The sequence below is a fragment of the Myotis myotis genome, unplaced genomic scaffold, assembly GCF_014108235.1.
Source record: "Myotis myotis isolate mMyoMyo1 unplaced genomic scaffold, mMyoMyo1.p scaffold_m19_p_10, whole genome shotgun sequence".
Lineage (NCBI taxonomy): Eukaryota > Metazoa > Chordata > Mammalia > Chiroptera > Vespertilionidae > Myotis > Myotis myotis.
The window spans coordinates 59,170,642-59,188,923 of NW_023416314.1; the positions used below are offsets into that span (position 1 = coordinate 59,170,642).

At 39.7% G+C, this 18,282-nt stretch overlaps 1 protein-coding gene across 5 annotated transcripts in view; it reads right to left on the reverse strand.

Moving 5' to 3' along the window:
• Window positions 1-322: 322 nt before the first annotated feature.
• LGR4 (leucine rich repeat containing G protein-coupled receptor 4) overlaps window positions 323-18,282 on the reverse strand; it is a 98,310-nt gene continuing 80,350 nt past the window's right edge. For 3 of the 5 annotated variants that reach the window (XM_036325688.1, XM_036325684.1, XM_036325685.1), the window contains 12 exons: window positions 17,066-17,134; window positions 15,080-15,151; window positions 14,819-14,890; window positions 14,413-14,481; window positions 12,849-12,920; window positions 11,485-11,550; window positions 10,632-10,703; window positions 8,896-8,967; window positions 8,240-8,365; window positions 7,024-7,139; window positions 6,684-6,767; window positions 323-3,339 (listed from right to left, as the gene is read on the reverse strand). In XM_036325688.1, the coding sequence (XP_036181581.1) occupies window positions 2,063-3,339; window positions 6,684-6,767; window positions 7,024-7,139; window positions 8,240-8,365; window positions 8,896-8,967; window positions 10,632-10,703; window positions 11,485-11,550; window positions 12,849-12,920; window positions 14,413-14,481; window positions 14,819-14,890; window positions 15,080-15,151; window positions 17,066-17,134 (2,167 nt within the window). In that variant the 3' untranslated portion in view covers window positions 323-2,062. The remainder of the gene's footprint in view (window positions 3,340-6,683; window positions 6,768-7,023; window positions 7,140-8,239; window positions 8,366-8,895; window positions 8,968-10,631; window positions 10,704-11,484; window positions 11,551-12,848; window positions 12,921-14,412; window positions 14,482-14,818; window positions 14,891-15,079; window positions 15,152-17,065; window positions 17,135-18,282) is intronic. The other 2 variants (XM_036325687.1, XM_036325686.1) reach the window with 2 other exon arrangements.

Sequence of the window (18,282 nt, forward strand, 5' to 3'; positions counted from 1 at the left end):
CCTGCTCTAATATTTCTTCTAGGACTCTTATTTCTTAATAAGAAATATTTTTATTATTTAAATTATTTAAATATTATTTCACTTTACTTACTTTAACACTAAGCAAATTCATTATACCTACTTATATATTAAGACAAAGCAGATTGCTTTCTGGAAACTCAATAATTAAAAATGCTGCTTATAATATTGTATTTATGACCATATGGATAGCATGATTTACCACATATTTTATATATCTACCTACTATTCCATTTTTAAATGAATGCAGTGAAAGTGTTCAGTAACTTGAATTTTGAAGGAAAAAACTTTTAGCTAGGATTTTTTTTTACCAAGTTATGATTTAATATTTATCAATGTGTAAATATACAAACATGACAGCAATTTTAAAAACTTGTGAATAGTTGGCCTTACAAAATTACAACACACTGTAAATAAATCCCTCCCACATTTTACACAAATTACATGATTTTGATATACAAAGATTCTGTTTTTATTACACGGACAATGTACAACCAAGACTATTTACAATGCAAAAAAGTATATAAACCACAATTTAACATTCTGCTACTGGCAGCCACTATAGTTTAGGAGGTAGCTTTAATTAAACGAAATGAACAGAAGCCACATTTCCCAACTTGTGTTCTAAAAATAATTTACATAAGATAAAAATTCATTATATGCACAGTATATACAGTTTAATTATTAAACTGCAATCTAGCTTAATGTTTTTAGTATATCCTGTAAAACTAATATGGCAGTGGGTTTGCTATTGATTTAGCATATTGTTCAAAAAACATATTGAACATTTATAACTTTATGACCCCACATCGTGACATATCAAAAGTCTACAGATGAGAATCAAGTAAAATTTTTCATTTTTAAAAACATGGGCCTAAACTTTATTCATTTTTATCCCTTCTTCTTCTTCTTTTTTAATGACATGTGTCCTGTTTTACAAAAACACAGTATCTAAGCTGTGAACTGTTGTTTCACAGGCTTTTTGTAAATTACTGTAGGGGGAAATGTATGGAAACAGCATAAGTTCAGGAGAATCCAGCTAAGAAATAAATGTAAGTGGTATCATAATTACTCCCAATTTCTTCCAATTAAATGCAATTACTTACCACGGTTTTCTTTCTGTATAATTCAAAATATAAGTAGGTAACATACCAACAAAACTGGAAAACATCAGTAAAGCCAATGATATTAGGAAGTGTTCATTAATGGGAACATTACACAGAGCCATCAAATCCCTCAGAGACTATTAAACTCCGAAGTTAGTTAGTAGTTTAGCCAAATCTACTAAACCCACACAGCAATTAGCCCTTTTACTTTTCCTAGTAGTGTGATGACAAAACACTCAGGGGGAAAAATGACTGATCGCGCCAAAGCAATGTAAAATGACTAAAAACAAATGTTCATGCTGTTCTTTTAAAATCTAATAGTTGTTAATATTGTTTTGAGAACATCTTCAGGTTTTAAGGTTTACAAATCACTCCAAGAAAATGTATGATTCTATTATGTCAAAGATGGAAACAGAAAATGCCACAACCTAAGGCCTACATTCACTCTCACAGTCCTACCTGGGAGACGATCCCCTTTTTGGCCCTGAAGTCCGTTGTCCTGAGATTAATGATCAGACATTAGGTAAAATTAGCAAGACTTTCTTCAGTTGTGTGAAACCACATTTTTAAAATATTCTTTAAAATATATTAACAGCTGTTCTTTATCTTGTGCTTCATTCAGAAACAGGTTAACATTTTTTGCTGCTTATGCAAATTTCAGATAAACCTAACGTTAGAATGCTAGGATATACATAAAACCTTTCCAAGTTACAGAGTTGTTCCAAATAGACCACACCGCGCCCTCGGACACTGGATTTTTCTCCCATGGATCGTTCAGGCACTTGTTCTCTGAAAAAGTCTGCCACCTTCTCCTTCTCCTGGAAGTGACACCAGGCAGGGATCACAGAAGTGCTTCCCAGATGAAAGACCAGACGAGGGTCCACTCTATGAACACTGGGATTGTGGCTGATGGGGGACGCAGTCACAGACACCCCGATTCAGTCTCTCACTCTGGGCAGATTGTAAGCATAGCGCACCAAGGGGAATCCCCGACTCTGATAGAAGCAGGCTCGTCCGCAGGCCTGCACCTGGTCCGAGCTGTCGGAGACAAAGGAATCTTCCTCATCCGCGTAATCGGAATGGGCCGACTGCGTGCCACAGTCCGACCAGTAGCCGTCTGGCCTTGGGCACGAGCCCACTGCCAGGGCGGGGCAGCTGTGCGACTTGATCAAGTGTTTGCACGACACCGGCTTTGTCAAGAGGAAGGACTCGCAGCAGTCGCACACGGCCAGGTTGCCCTGCAAATGCGAGTACACGCCGCAGTCGTAGTAGAAATCCTGCTCCACGCAACCCGCCTGGCTGCTGACGGACACGGACACCGACCCGCTCTTCTTGGCCAGGTGTCGCTTCAGCACCTTCCAGTCTTCTTTGAACCTGGGGTTGAAGAAAACATACAGGACCGGGTTCAGGCAAGCGGGCAGCGGGAAGAAGATCAGCGTGACCGACTTCATGATCTCCGGGCTGACCGAGACGGCGGTGATGAGCGGCGCGAAGGAGAAAAAGGCCACGGGGCAGAAGAAGATGCAGTTGGTGAAGATGAGCCACGCCACGTGCTTGATCGTGCCGGCCTGCGAGCCCTCGGAGAGGTCCTCCTTTTCCAAGTTGCAGTAGAGTTTCGTGTAGATGACGGCCATCAGCAAGAACGCCAGGGAGTTTAGCAGCACCAAGGTCACCGTAAAGCCTAACGCGGGCGCCTCTCCCGTGGGGAACGGCAAGCACAGCGGGGAGGCCGAGTACTCCCCGCCGTGGAAGAGGGGGAAGCAGCCTGCCACGGCGGCCCCCGCGAAAGCGAGCAGGGCAGCCACGCGGAACTGCTTGAGGTGATTGCTCTTCCCGTTTTTCATGATCTCTTTTGCAGACAGGCTTCTTTCGACAGCGGCTAACGTTAATAGGAAGATGGCGCTTTCTGAGGAGAAAACGGCAAGAAACCCAGCTATCTTGCAGCCACTGCCGATCTCCCACCAAATGCCAAATTCCGCGAATCTGCCCCAGGACACAGCATCCAGAAACGTTAAGATGCCAGTATAGGCTCCCATGAGTAGGTTGGCCACAGAAATCAGGCCTATGAACAATTTGGAGGAAGGTAGGGATGTACAGGGTGCGAATGTTGTTAAAATGACAAGCAGGTTGAAAAACAATGCAACCAAGAAAATGAACCATACGGTAAGACGGATCATCCAACTTCCCAGTAAATATTCGCAGGGCTTAAAAGCACCTAAAATGAAAAACAAAGAGAGGGTGGGGGGGAAAAAAAGACAATTTAGGGAACAGCATGTTCCATATGATATGGCTTAAGACTCTAAAGATAGTTAATTCTACAATAATTAAATCTGCTACCAAACTGAATTGAACCAAATTGATAAGATCACTATTTCAGATATTCTTTTAGTCACTGCACTGGACTATTTAAAAATAACTACTTTTATTCTACACTCTCAGTGACATGGGCTGCTACAGTCAGCACAATTCCAGGGTCCCTAACTGAGGGTTCAGAAAGAGAAATAAGGGAAGTTTCCTTTCTTAGTTTCCCTCCTTTATTTTCTGAGGTCCTGAGCACAGGGTAAGGGTGGGGATACATTAGTGATTTCTTTCTCCAGTTTCAGGATTTAGGCTGAAATTAGTTTAAGATCTGATTTGGGGAAAAGTTAGGATACAGGGAAAAAGATTTGCCTGATCTGACCTCCAAGGATTTATTCAACTCATTTACTCACTAATAACTGATTGCAAAGGCCCTGGGGATAATAGTCCACTAATAAGCAGTGCTTTTCAAAAACAAAACAAAAAAACCCTACTTTTTATTAAATATTTGTTAAATTCATATAGTGATATCTAAAAGAAAAACCGCACTTTTTCTTACCCATAAGTTAATATGCATAGCACAGTGTCTAGCATATGCAAGGTACCTGATATAAGAGTTTGGAATTGGATAAACTAGGGTTTGAATTTAGGGTCCATAACTTGCTACTCTTTTTCTTGAGGAAGCAACTTAAATCTGTAAATTTCATTTTCTCACTTGTGGATAATAATGTCCATTTCATAAAGCTGTGGAACTTAGTATTACATACATAGGTACCTAAACGGGCTACTGGTATAGAGTTCGACTTCAGTAATAGTAGGTTCTTTTCTTCTTTCTTCCTAGTTCTAGTATACTTAATAATAATCATATATGTATACATATATTTTTATACACTTCTTATGGCTTTCAAAGGCAATCTGATGAGGTAGATTAACATGGGTGTAATTATCCCCATTTTTCATCCAAAGAAACTGAGATTTCATAGTGTTCAATTGACCTGCACAAAGGTTTTTCAGTTAAGATAGTGCAGGGAGGACTAAACAACGCTGATGTTAAGTATTCATACAAAGCTACGTCCAATAAAGTCCTGTGTAACTTAAAGTAGGACTGCAAGAACTAATTTAGTAGCTAAATGGTATGTTCCAGTAACTGACTTTGACATGGTGGTTATGCCACAAATGACAACTGTTTTATTTAAAAATCAGTAAAGAAAAACAAAGTTATGTCTACAAGGCATAAGAAAATGATGTACTGCAATTGCCTAAAAGACATGTTCTGACTTATCTTCCTGAACTGTCATGAAGTTTAAAACATGCTATAAAGCATTTTAATCACTAAGATATTCACAAACCTAACCAACCAGGTCTACACCATTTAATTCGGACTTCCAGATAGCACAAGAAACATTTAAAACTTGTTTCTAATTAATTAATTTTTAAAGTTTCCCCCTCAGGGAGGTGTTAACAGGAAGCTTTCACTTTTGTCTGTGTATCTGAAGCCATCCTTCTTCAGGGAGGAATGGCTCTGACCTGGGAGAACGGCTCGCTTTGAGAAGTGTTTGACTAGTGGGTGGAGTTCAGTTCCCTCAAAAGCCCCGGGAAGCAGACCCCGCCCAGTCTCTGTTCCGGGAAACCTGTGGCCTCCTCCGGTTCTAACAGAAGGTTCCTGCTCTCCTCTATGTTAGCTTCTGAGTGAGCACACAGGTATCCCTGTTACTATAACTGAGTCGGGGAGACCGGCCAGCAGTCTATCCCTACTGCAGCCAGGGGAGGTGAGCTCAGACCTCACGTCCTCCTGGTTGACCCCAATGTTTAAATTCAGTATGGATGGAGGAAATGGAACCTCAGCATAATCAGGTCTCGTCTCCCTTTAATGAAGCTGGTCTCTTCTCATTGGGTTGTCAGTTCCTGATGTACATTCTCCAACACAAGAACCCCAGGGGGGCAAGTGAGGGAGCTGCACCCTTTAACTTCCAACAATACAGAAATTAGACAAATTGCATAAACATAAATGATTCTTGCCAATCTCATTCACTCATCTGGCCACTTGAAGCTTATTCTCTACACAAGTATTCTTATTATTTATACTTATTCTCCATGCTAAGTATTAAAGGACACATGTGCAGCACCCCGAGAAACTCACAATTCAGCAGTAATTAGATAATCATGTTGTATGATTCTGAGCCATGAAATTAATGTCCAGATTGACCTGTTGTCAATATGCTAAGAAAGGGAGCTACTTCACAACATACAATTTAGCCAACTCGTTTTTTCTTTTACAGTAAAATTCTAAATCCATCTTCTCTGACAGGCAGAATATAACATCACAGTCACAATGGTCAGTTGACTAACTTTCCCAAGTCTACTAAGTTCAATGACATAAAAGACAATTAAAAGGAAAGTTTGCATTAAAAACAAAACAAACAAAAAACAACCCTAACTGGTTTGGCTCAGTGGATAGAGCGTTTGACTGTGGATTGGAAGGTCTGGGGTTCAATTCCGGTCAGGGGCACATGCTCAGGTTGCAGGCTCAATCCCCAGTAGGGGGCGTGCAGGAGGCAGCTGATCAATGATACTCTCTCTCGTCATTGATGTTTCTATCCCTCCCGCTCCTTTCCTCTCTGAAATCAATAAAAATGTATTTAAAAAAAACAAAAAAAGCCGAAACCGGTTTGGCTCAGTGGATGGAGCGTCGGCCTGCGGACTGAAGGGTCCCAGGTTCGATTCCGGTCAAGGGCATGAACCTGGGTTGCGGGCACATCCCCAGTAGGAGATGTGCAGGAGGCAGCTGATCGATGTTTCTCTCTCATCGATGTTTCTAACTCTCTATCTCTCTCCCTTCCTCTCTGTAAAAAATCAATAAAATATATTTAAAAAAAAAAAAACCAAAAAAAAAAACCCACTAAAAATCCTTACAGATCAGTTAAATACTTTATGGAATTAGTTCTAGTGTTAAGCATTGAGAAAAAAAAGTAAAATAAAATAAAAATTAAATTTAAAAAAAAGTGCCTCTCAATATTTAATGTTCATGACCCTCATCTTGGGAGCTCGTCGACAGAGATTCAGATTCAGTGGGTCTGGACGGGAGGTTCTGCAAGAGATGCCTAAGCTCCTGGTGCACAGACCCCACGCCGAGTCGCAGGCTGGATGAGGTCATCTACTCCCTCCCCCTTCCCGAAATCACACTTATCCCCAGAAGTTTCAGGTACAGTTGCCTAATGTCCATTTAAAGCAAGACACTGCAGCACACTCAGTCGGGCATACCTGTTGAAGGCGTGCAGTGGATAATTATTTGACTGTGCTCTTCATTTTCAGCACTGCTAGTGACCCCTGCGGCATCAGCGGGACCTGAGGACAAAACATCGGCTGTGTTGAATTCAAGCTTTATGCGATTCTAAAGAACCAGTTTCCTGCGATCCCGTCTCTCGTACATGAGGTAAGTTCAGCTTGTTACGAGGCTTGATGACATATTAAAGATGCCAGGAACACAGTAAGTGCCATTTTTCTCAGATTTCCTACCGATCCTTCACAAACTGATTAGAATAACAGAGACTTTGATCAATGCCATCAAGCGTGTTCTAATTTACCAAGTACGTGCACTTGCCTTTATCCTTGGCCACACTGTGTTCTTGGAGGCTCTTATCTTCCGTGTTTGAATGGGTGTAAGAGTCGCAACCCCAAAATGCACAGCACTGATAAGCATAGGGTACCGATAATGACCTGGAAAATAATTGTAAAACCTACATTGAACAGCAACTTCACAGACATGCTTGTTTTGTAAAAAGTATTGTAGTCACTGAAAGCCCCAGCCCAGGAGTCAGAAAGACCTAGGTGTCAACTTGCTTTAAGACGCTCAGTATCCTTTCCAGGCCTCGGTTTCCTCATCTGTGAAAAGAGCTCTAGGATCAGGTGTCAGCATGAGCTTCTCCATTTACATAAGCTATGCTTTTCAATCAAACCGTGTTTAAAATTTTACAGTAACATACTTTTATAAATGAATCAACCACACCCAATGTATCATATGAAACTGGTAGTTTCATTTAAAATTAATGTCTCAAGTCATCTGTGAATTTATACCATTAAATGAATTTACTTTGTTTATAAGTATAGTGAAAATATTTATTCTCCTCTCCCAAAATAATATCCCCAAGCCCTCTCTCTATTATAGCTAGTGAAGTCCCCACTCTAATACTGTGTCTCCATAAAGTATTATATAGCATTGCATCAATTTTCTATAGGCTCCCACTTATGTGGTTTCTGTCATCTTGTTGCTAATGTCAAATCCCCTATATAAAAAACCGTTCTGATGAATAGCTCTGTTATCTCTTTGACAGCATCAGGGACTCCAATTCATATTCTTAAAAACTATGGAATGATGCTCAAGTTCTATTTTACACCAAATCTGTGAGGACTGGGGTAGAAAATACTCTTAAATTACAGCCTCCAAGAAAATCTGGGAACCACAGCAAATATACCCCCAGTAAATTAAAAAAACAAAAAGCTGCCGAAGCCGGTTTGGCTCAGTGGATAGAGCGTCGGCCTGCGGACTGAGAGGTCCCAGGTTCGATTCCGGTCAGGGGCATGTACCTGGGTTGCGGGCACATCCCCAGTGGGAGATGTGCAGGAGGCAGCTGATCGATGTTTCTCTCTCATCGATGTTTCTAACTCTCTATCTCTCTCCCTTCCTCTCTGTAAAAGATCAATAAAATATATTTAAAAAAAAAAACAAAAAAACCAAAAAAAACCAAAAAGCTAGCACACTCTATCATTTAGGGGCCTACCCCACCATCAACAAAAAAGAAAAATAAGCAAAAACACACCTGAGATTAACAAAGTCTTTTGCTGCCAAAGCTTCTTTCAGCTGGAAGTTGCCCACAAGTTTCAGTTGATTCAGCCCATTCAGGCCTTCCGTAGGAAATGACGTTAATTCATTGAAACTGACATCTCTAAAATGTGAACAAGACTTCAAGTTAACTCCCAAGATGCAAATCACCCAAGATGCAAATCACACAGAAACATCTGTACGTGTTAACAACATAGACATTAGAGTTCCAGTAGGAAGGTGAGGTGTGTTAATCAGCGGTTCTCAACCTGTGGGTCGCGACCCCTTTGGCGGTCGAACGACCCTTTCACAGGGGTTGCCTAAGACCATCCTGCATATCAGATATTTACATTACGATTCATAACAGTAGCCACATTACAGTTATGAAGTAGCAACGAAAATAATTTTATGGTTGGGTCACAACATGAGGAACTGTATTTAAAGGGCCAGAAGGTTGAGAACCACTGTGTTAAAATGATGAATCTAAGCATGCATTTCGCCATATTAAAAGCTCGTACTATATCCATGCAGTTAGCCTTTATTACACGGAAACAACTAAACAGAAAAATATTCAGACAGATCAATGCACAAACACAAGTTTCTGTAGACGATTCGTGACTTTCCTGATATTATTGCATAAAGTCGTCAACTTACAGGTTAGTTATTGACCCAAGCTTGGCAAAAGCTCTGTCGTGAATTTCATGGATCAGGTTTCTACTCAGATCTCTGCAATTATAAGAATAATGTGTTAATATTTTCAAATAAACTCAAATTGCAGTCACTTTGACTACACTTCAGAATCTGAGGTAGTCACAATATCCCCAATAACAAAAACCTTTAATATTGTCCAACAACATTTTCTTTTGGGTGCTGAATGCCTCTCCTTCACAAAAACCTATGTCTTGGAATGTGTTCCCAGGGAGCAGTAATTCTACTTGGCATCTGTTTCAAAACAGTTGTGAATTTTCTCCCCCTTATCATTCTAGTGCCAGTTCAAAAATATAAATGATAATGATATAACCTTTGGTACCATTAACTAGGTGAGAAAAAGCTCAGCTCCTGACAAAGCTGAAAATAAAAGTAGGTTTCATATTATTTGCCTTCTCAAAGGTTAGTGATAAGGCTCCAGAGAGAAGACAAATAATCAATATGCAAACAAGAGCATTCCAGAAGGGCTTCAGATATCTCCCCCCCCACCCCCCAAGCAGGAAATAAACATCTTATCAACAGCAGAACCATACAGATTGAGGAACACACCCTGAGGAATTCTGCTATTACAGAAATAATAAAACAGAGAGATAATCTCCAACCACACTTGAACTGAGCCTGATTGGAAATTCAGAGATTGGATAAATGCATTCCATGACACGTCTCCTAGATAACAGGAAAACTCAACAAACTGGGTTTCAAATCATAAAAAGGCCAGCTTTTCATTGTTGTCGCTTATCAGGGCTCCAGAAGTGATGGCAGCGAGGAGCCAGTCCCCTTCCTCCTGGGGCCCTGACCCAAAGCCTGCCGGCAACAAGGACAGGTCTGGCGACCCACCACCGATACAATGTTTTCTACTAGAATGCATTTCTCATTTCTAAGTGGGGGGCTGCTGAAAAGCAGGACGCGATATACGTAAGTTCACTTCACTGTCAATTTTTTTAGTGCATTCTGCACTTTAACAAATGTTCACTAATTCAGTGATGTGTGTGTCCTGCACTGCAGCTCCAGGAAGGCAATGGCCAGGATTGTCTCAGTCACCTCTCTATAACCAAGTACTTCATAGAGTCGTTGGCACACATATACGCTCAAATACACATCAGTTTTACAAATGTGTGCTTCTGCTGCATGTTAGCCACCTTTGTCATGATAGATACACCAGTGCAGGGGTCAACAAACTTTTTCAGGGGCAGGCCAGAAAGCAAATATTTTTCACCTCTGGGGGTCCTATGGTCTGTCCTGCAAGTATTGAACTCTGCCACAGGATGGTGAAATGAGCTTCAGACAATACTTAAAACAAAAGGGGCCAGGCTGTGTGCCAACAAAACCTAATTTACAAACACCGGAGGCAGGCTGGATCTGGCCCACAATTACAGTTTGCCAACCCTGGCCTAATGAATGGATAAACTCATTATTATGACTTGAAAACAAAATGCATCTCTCAGGTTGTACACATTCTTCTTTTTAAATCAATGTACAACATCAGAGATGAGCTAAGGTAAAAAATGCTGAAAATACATTATTTATAGTCAAGTACCATGCAGTAAAGTTCGAAGAACAGTATTTACACATAATAAATCAGATCTTTAAGTATATCTATCAAAATGGGAACTGTGCTGATATATTTAATTTATAGCTTGACAGGAAATTTACTCATCTCTAATAATCATAGAGAAACTTACAGTATCCTTAGGGATATGAGGCCTTGAAAAGTGCCTTCTCTGATTTGGCGGATCTGATTACGTTGCAAAGAACTAGAAGAAGAAGGAAGAGAAGAAGGTGGGGGGTAAGAAAGAGTAGGGGAAGGAGAGAAGAAAAGGGGGGAAGAATGAAGGGGAAAAGGGAGGAAAGAGGGTTAGAAAAAGAAGAGGAGGGAGAAGAAAAAAATAGAAAAAAAAGATTTTCTATTTGAAAAATAATATTTCTTAAACTTTTTCTAACTTTAAATACTCATTCCTAAGTAACTGATTGATCTTGTTGAAAGTCAAGGAAACTTATCTATAACCTGAAATGGTTAGACTAATTGGTATTTCATCCCCAAATTATATGGGGGGGTATATATAATTATCTAAATTCCCCATCAACCCTGCTCAGGAGTGGAAAAGGAAGACAACACAGTGAGAAAGGACCCAAGACAATACAACCACACCGAGTACCATAGAGGAAGGAGGGGATCAAAAATGGGAGAATTAATGCCCTCCTCTCCTCACCTCCCCATTAACTTCCATCAGAGAGGTCCTATATAGGTACACAGTAGATACCCAGGTCTGGTTTCCCTCAACAGCTAGGACAAGTTGTGTTTTTGTATACAACACCCTCTCCCCATAGTGTCTCATAGAATTCCTAATACATAGATGTCTAATAACTACTGGTTGCATGAACATATCTGGTACAATGGGGCATTTATTCATAAGAACACCTGATTATATGAATATCTAATTTCTTAATATTAAAGCCATTTATTTAAAATAGGAAATGCTCAATGAATTAACAATATACCCCACAGCAAGAAGAGTAAGTCAAAGAACAACTTACATTTCTTCCAGAGCATGGCAACCATTAAAGCTTGGGAGGTCTTTTATATTGTTGTAGGACAAGTCCCTTAAAACAATGGAAATGAAAAATTAATGTTATCAGAAAATTGTATTTATTTATTTATTTTTTTAAATATATTTTATTGATTTCTTACAGAGAGGAAGGGAGAGGGATAGAGAGTTAGAAACATCGATGAGAGAGAAACATCGATCAGCTGCCTCCTGCACGCCCCCCACTGGGGATGTGCCCGCAACCAAGGTACATGCCCTTGACCGGAATCGAACCCGGGACCCTTGAGTCCGCAGGCCGAAGCTTTATCCACTGAGCCAAACCGGTTCTGGCCAGAAAATTGTATTTAAAAAGCTATACTCAAAAGCATTGAAAGCAATGCTAATTATCTCTAATAAAGAGAGAACAAGAAAAGCAGCTATATTTTTTCTAAGACTTGTAAGCTTCTAGAGCACCTAGTGATACAACAGGCTTAAGATTTGCAAACTTCAAGTACATAATGTTGAATACAGACAATATAAAATATATTTTTAAATGTTATGTAAAATGAACAAAATTAAATATAAAAATATAATATGGAATATATAAAATTATGTTTAAGTCCTAGAGTTATGGGTTTTTTAATTCTGTTTTACAATATTGTTTATACCCTAAATAATGTCTATGTTATTTCATTAAAAAGCTATAAGAGGAGTGGTAGTCATATTTTTAAAAACATATTAAATCAAGTATTGGGACTACTTAACTCTCAGTTAATCCCACTGAAATTTTTTCTTAGTGGTAATTGTCAGGCTTGATACTCCATGACACCATTTAATTACCTGCTTAATCAATCAGTCACTTATTTTGTTACTATCTCTCTCCACTGAATACTTATTAACAACTTAGTAACTTAATTCTTCGTTCTTGTGACATTTTCACATCTTTTATTTACTTTTAATTCCTAGGACAGTTTAAAGTTTTTGGAAAGCTCCATGCTCAGTTGGTTCCTGATGTAAGACAGATTTGGGCTGTGCTTAGGCTATGGATGACAGAGCAGGATACGGAGAGCTGACCCTTCTGGGGAAACGAATAAAAACAAGGAGTCAGGACAAGAAAAAAATTCAAGGAAGGACCTAGCTTGGTTTTAGTTTGTTTAAAGTAAAGTCAGAAGATGAATGATATATATAACCCTAAAATTAAATTCAAATGCGCATTACCTACTCTGGGCTATTAAAATGATCGCTCATATCCATGAAGGAAATAAGAAATAATTATAATTTAAAATCACCTAACGAAAATAGCTCATTAAAAAGAAAACTCAACATGTGTGAAGCACATAAAAGGTGTGAGAAGGGAAGAAGAATCCAACTTACAAAGTCCTAAGCATCTTTTGTTCTTGGCACAGATTACTGGATATACTGCTTATCTTCGTACCTGTCAAGGTCCTGCGGAAAAACATGGCTCATCTAAGAAATTATTCAAGTTGAGATGGTAAAAGTACTATTCTCATGTAGAAAAATAAATGCTCACTTATTTGCAAATGGACTAGAGTCTATGTATCCCACAACCTGATTCTCCCTAAAGTTAGGCACGAGGGGAAGACAAATTAACCCTCCACGCTAGTATCATTGTCCATAATAAAATCAGAGAAGCTCATGACACTAGAGGTAATATTATCTAAACAACAAGCTTGATTTCTCACATGGACCAACAGAAAAACAGCAATCCACAGTCATAGCCTGACCATGACCACCTGCAAGTTCTGTCACCCCCCCCCCCCCCCAGCATCTGCCACTCATACTCAAAACATTGGGGGCATTCTGCCCCCAAACATTATTCCTGTCTTTTCTTTCAGTCAATCTGACTCAACAGTCTCACATTTTTCTCTTACTCCCCTCCCTTTCTGTTCCCATTTTCAGTCAGCCACCAATTCCTGTTCTTTCTTCCTCTATAGTGTCTCCAGCATCTGACATTCTATCTCCATTTTTACTGCTACAATACAGATAGAAGATGGGATGGTGCAGAAAGGGGTGCGAGCATCTCAGGCCACAGGGAAGAACTGCAATGGTTCAATGTGTTCACTTAGCCAAGTGGATCATTCTCATGGCCTCCTCACCACTCTTCCTATCTCTAATCTTTCTTCTCCTCCTCACACGACCTGCTCCATTATCCTCAACACTTCCAATGATCTTAAGAGTCAAGTTTAAATTGCTTAGCTCAGAGCTTCTCAACTTCTTTTTCTTACATCTTGGCACACATGAAATCAAAAGATTTGTGTGGCATAATGTGGTAAGGCTCCATGTGGCTGGAGATCCTGGCCACCTCAGGCCCCACCTGGCTGCCTCGAGGGCCGAAGTCATTAAGACCTTGGCTGCATGTGTAACCCATGTGTAACCCATTTACAGACCGTCCATTGGGAAGCTTTGCCAAAACCAAACGTTCAGTGTTCAAGGCTTGCCATTTCAAATTTGTGACCGAAACAATTTTCTAAATTTCTCTGTACCATGCCCCATTCAATTCTAGCTATAAGTGATCTTCTGTACCCCATCCTTTAACTAAATCTTGCCTTTCTAAATAAAAACCCCGCTCTGGGAAACCTTCCAGTATTTCATTTTGAAACATTTCACCTCCTCCAGGAAGCCTTCTCTGATAGCCTGCATTGATCGCTCCACTTGTGAATCCCTGAAGCACTGCTTCTGATCTGGCAATTGCTTACTGCCTTCTAATTCCAGTGCCCTTTGCATATTGCATCTCCACACACCAGGCAGTACTCTACCTGGGTCGACTGAGCCCAAACCCAATATCCATTTCCATGCTATTCACAAAGGGAGATTGTAGGAATCAACAAAGTCTTTGCCATCACCAAAAAGACTGGCACACAGCTAGCAGGCCAGCGTGCTCTCTCTATGCAACTGGTCTGCCAAGGGCCACACTTACAGACTCTCCAGGTGGACAGTCCCGGTCAGATTGGGGAACTGCTGCACCATGCTGGCACCACGAATGACTCTTTAAGAAATCAGGAGAGAAAAAATAGTTTTAAATAAAAAATTCACATAGACAACATTTGCATTTTCTTTTTTAAGCAGTTTAAGATAGCCACTACAAGACCTAAAAAATAAAATTGCTTTCATCTCTTGGATGCACCTGAAAGTGTGAAAATTTGGCCAAATGTTCACATAAATTAAAACTATCATAAATTTTCAGAATTATCCTTTGGACTTCTGGCCAAGGAAAAGACACTAGAAGAGTTTCTTTTCTGGAGCTATGGTAATAAAGTCTAGTTTTCCATTAAGGCAACTGTATAAGCATTCAGGTGTGTTTTAGAATTTATGTAAATACTTACAAGGAATGCAGATCAGATAAATTGTGAAATGCTGAGTTCCCCACGAAAGATAGAGGATTATCATACAAATGTCTGTAACAACAGCAGAAAAAAAAATCAAAGTTTTCATATGTTCACAAGCACTCGCAAACTAAATCTATGTTCATAAAGTTCATATATCTCAAAGCCTGACTTTTCATTCTTAAGTCAGATGGTTTTTGTCATCATATAGAGATAGCTGTACATGATTATTCATTAGAAGAAACTTTCAAAACTACTTACATAGTTCTTAACAGTGGATTACCATCAAATGCTCCATCAGGGATAACAGAAATAGAATTACTATGAAATAACCTAAAAAGATAGGAGAAAATATTTTGAAATGCATATGCCCTTGTGAAATAAAGTTAAAACCCAAGTATCTACTCCTGTATTATATAGCATATAACTGATAACAACTACATGAAAACTTCAGAACTGTGGGAAAACTGAATTTTTAAGTCTATCTCATATTTTTCCCAATAGTTCTTCTTAAATCCCTGCTTAGCCTACTATCAATCAGAAACCTCATCTACACTTAGCTGTACCTTCATCATCAAAGAACTTTAGACCACAGGAATCATAACATGTCTGCCCCCCAAATCTCTCACTATAGCCTGCATTTAGTCTTTAAGCAATTCATCGTACAGCTTTAGCTATTGGCTCATGACGTACAGTTCCTGTTACGCCATATACATTCCTACCACTGCCCTTGACAAATTCAACTTCTAAAATGCTCCCCTGTCCCTTTCATTTATTTAAATACTAGTGTCCTGGTGCACGAATTTGTGCACATCAAAAGGAAATTAGAAGAAATATTTCAATATCAGTATTCGCCCTTTCTCTATAATAGAAATGTTAAGCAAATTCACGATCGACAATGACAGATCAAAACACACCTGTGAGATTGGTGCCAGCGAGAGCTTTTTATGTTTCGTGCATGCGCAAGTCAACTTAGCCTTTTATATAGAGAGAATAAACTTGCTTAATTAGACCCACTTTCTGATTTAGCTAAACTTTTTCCAGCCCAGTGAAGCACCCCAACTTGTCTTTCACGTAATTGTTAGCAACAAGCAGTAAATATCAACACGAAGCAGATTATTATTGTAGATCACGCTGGGAGAACAAAGGATAAAATATTTAACTGCAGCAGTATTTGACTATATTCTGCACAGTGAGAAAACCTGAAGTCATTTTCAAGTTCCACCATTTCTTACTTCTTTTCAGTCAGGTCAAATTTCTAAACTTTCTAAATCTCCATTTTCTGGCTAATGAAAAGAAAATAGGATTCCACCGAGTCTCCTATCTACCTACTCCAGGACTTCTGTGAGGATCAAATGAGATGAGGCACGGGAAAACACTTCACAGACATTTGGTTAAAGTGTAAATGTTTGCACCTGGCTATAAAGCAAGTCATGTTCCTGGACTGAAGAAACTGCAAGGAGGCTAGTTGCTAGGGAGAGGAAGCCAGGCGTTGCTACGTGATGTCATTACCCGGCACCCACAGCGACCATTTATGGGCTGGGCTGGCTCTGGGCAGCATTTTGCGCCATGGGGTCTTGGCAGCATTGGCTGCAATTTGGTGGGGCATCGCTCTGGGGTGGTGGCAGGGCCTGTGTCCCACTTGGGGGAAGCCGAGTGTTGGTTTGTCAGCGCCCGGTCCGTGGTGCTGTTTATTTGTAAATGGCCAGTGGATGTCATGGCAGCTCCTGTGTTGAGCATCTGCCCCTTGGTGGTCAGTGCGCATCATAGCTACTGGTCGGACGGATGGACACTTAGTCTTTTATATATAGAGATTTCCATTCTTTTGAGCCCAGTCCAATTTCTACTCTTTAGTGATGCCTTTTCCAATGACCTCATCTCAATGAAGTCTTTTTTCTGGAATGATTTCTTTATCTGATCTACGCAGCACTTATTTCTAGCTAGAAATTGCTGTCTATCTATCTTGTGTGGTATCCTCCCAATGACACTAATACGACAAGCTCCTACAAGGCAGAGACCCTACATTACAGCTTTTCTTTCCCCAGAATCTAGCTCTGTCGGGTAATCTATATTCAGAACTGTCCATGCCAGCTGACATATTCCAACCTGTATGATCATGCATGTTTGTGTGTATGTGTTTTACGGTGTAGGTAATGGAGCAAATGTGCCCTAAAAGTCTCACTGTTGGAACATTACATGGTGAGTTCTGAGGATATTAAGGCATAAAGACAGCAAAGAAATACTCACAGTTCTTTTAGGCTAGGAAGGGCTTTAATAGCCTGGGGAAATTCTCCCAAGTTATTATAATTCAAGTCCCTAGGGGGGAAAAATGGGGAAAATATGTAAGAATATTGAAGAGTGGTCATAATTTAAAAGGCATTTTGGTACAAATGTATTTCTTAAAAATATCACTTCCTCTAGATCATAATCTTTCCTTACCAACCATATTGCCATTCAACACCCGGTAGGAGTTTAATTAAATTTACACCTTTTCTTAGAATACTGAATAAAAACAAGAATCATAATTCTTCTGGGACGTTTTTAAGTCAATTTAAAAAATTCAAAGAATTCTCAGACTCACACATTACTGGTACATTCAACAAACAAATCATCTGAATGTCATTTCTCAGGAAAGTCACCATAAAAGAGAATTTATTAAATTATCCATTTCTAAGCAACAATAGTCTGCAACGAAGCTTTCCATCTGGGAGTTAGAGTGGCTGCCAGAAATTCTGGCCTGAGGCAGCCGACCTCAGCCCTACCATCAGCAAGATGGCCCACGATAAATAGGAAGAAGAAGAACCAGGATTAGTTCACATAACTACTGCCCTCTAGTAGGTTACAAATTGTTGAAAATGTCACATTCATTGGGAGAAAGAAATGTCACAGGGATCTGTACTAAGAAAGTGCTCATTCTGAGTATGTTCGCATCTCAATTCTTTTCACCTAAGAGCATGGTAGCATATGATTGGCATATAAATTTCAGAATGAGAGTAAAACAAAATCAAATGCCCAGCTTCTTAGAGACCTATTTCATTTTCCTTTTCTACATAGAAAGAAAAGTAGCAAAAAAAAATTTAACTGGGAAGAAGAGATTCAATTTTAATATAACTGGAATCGTATGCATGGTGCAGTGTACATTCAGTCTCCTGTTACACTGGTATTTACAGAAAAAAGGAGAACTGAGTTTGGAACTATCTTCTTCAAGTACTTCAACTTTCAAATAGCCATTGACGCTCACCGTCCTTTAGTTCAGTGGTTCTCAACCTTCTGGCCCTTTAAATACAGTTCCTCATGTTGTGACCCAACCATAAAATTATTTTCGTTGCTACTTCATAACTGTAATGTTGCTACTGTTATGAATCGTAATGTAAATATCTGATATGCAGGATGGTCTTAGGCGACCCCTGTGAAAGGGTCGTTCGACCGCCAAAGGGGTCGCGACCCACAGGTTGAGAACCGCT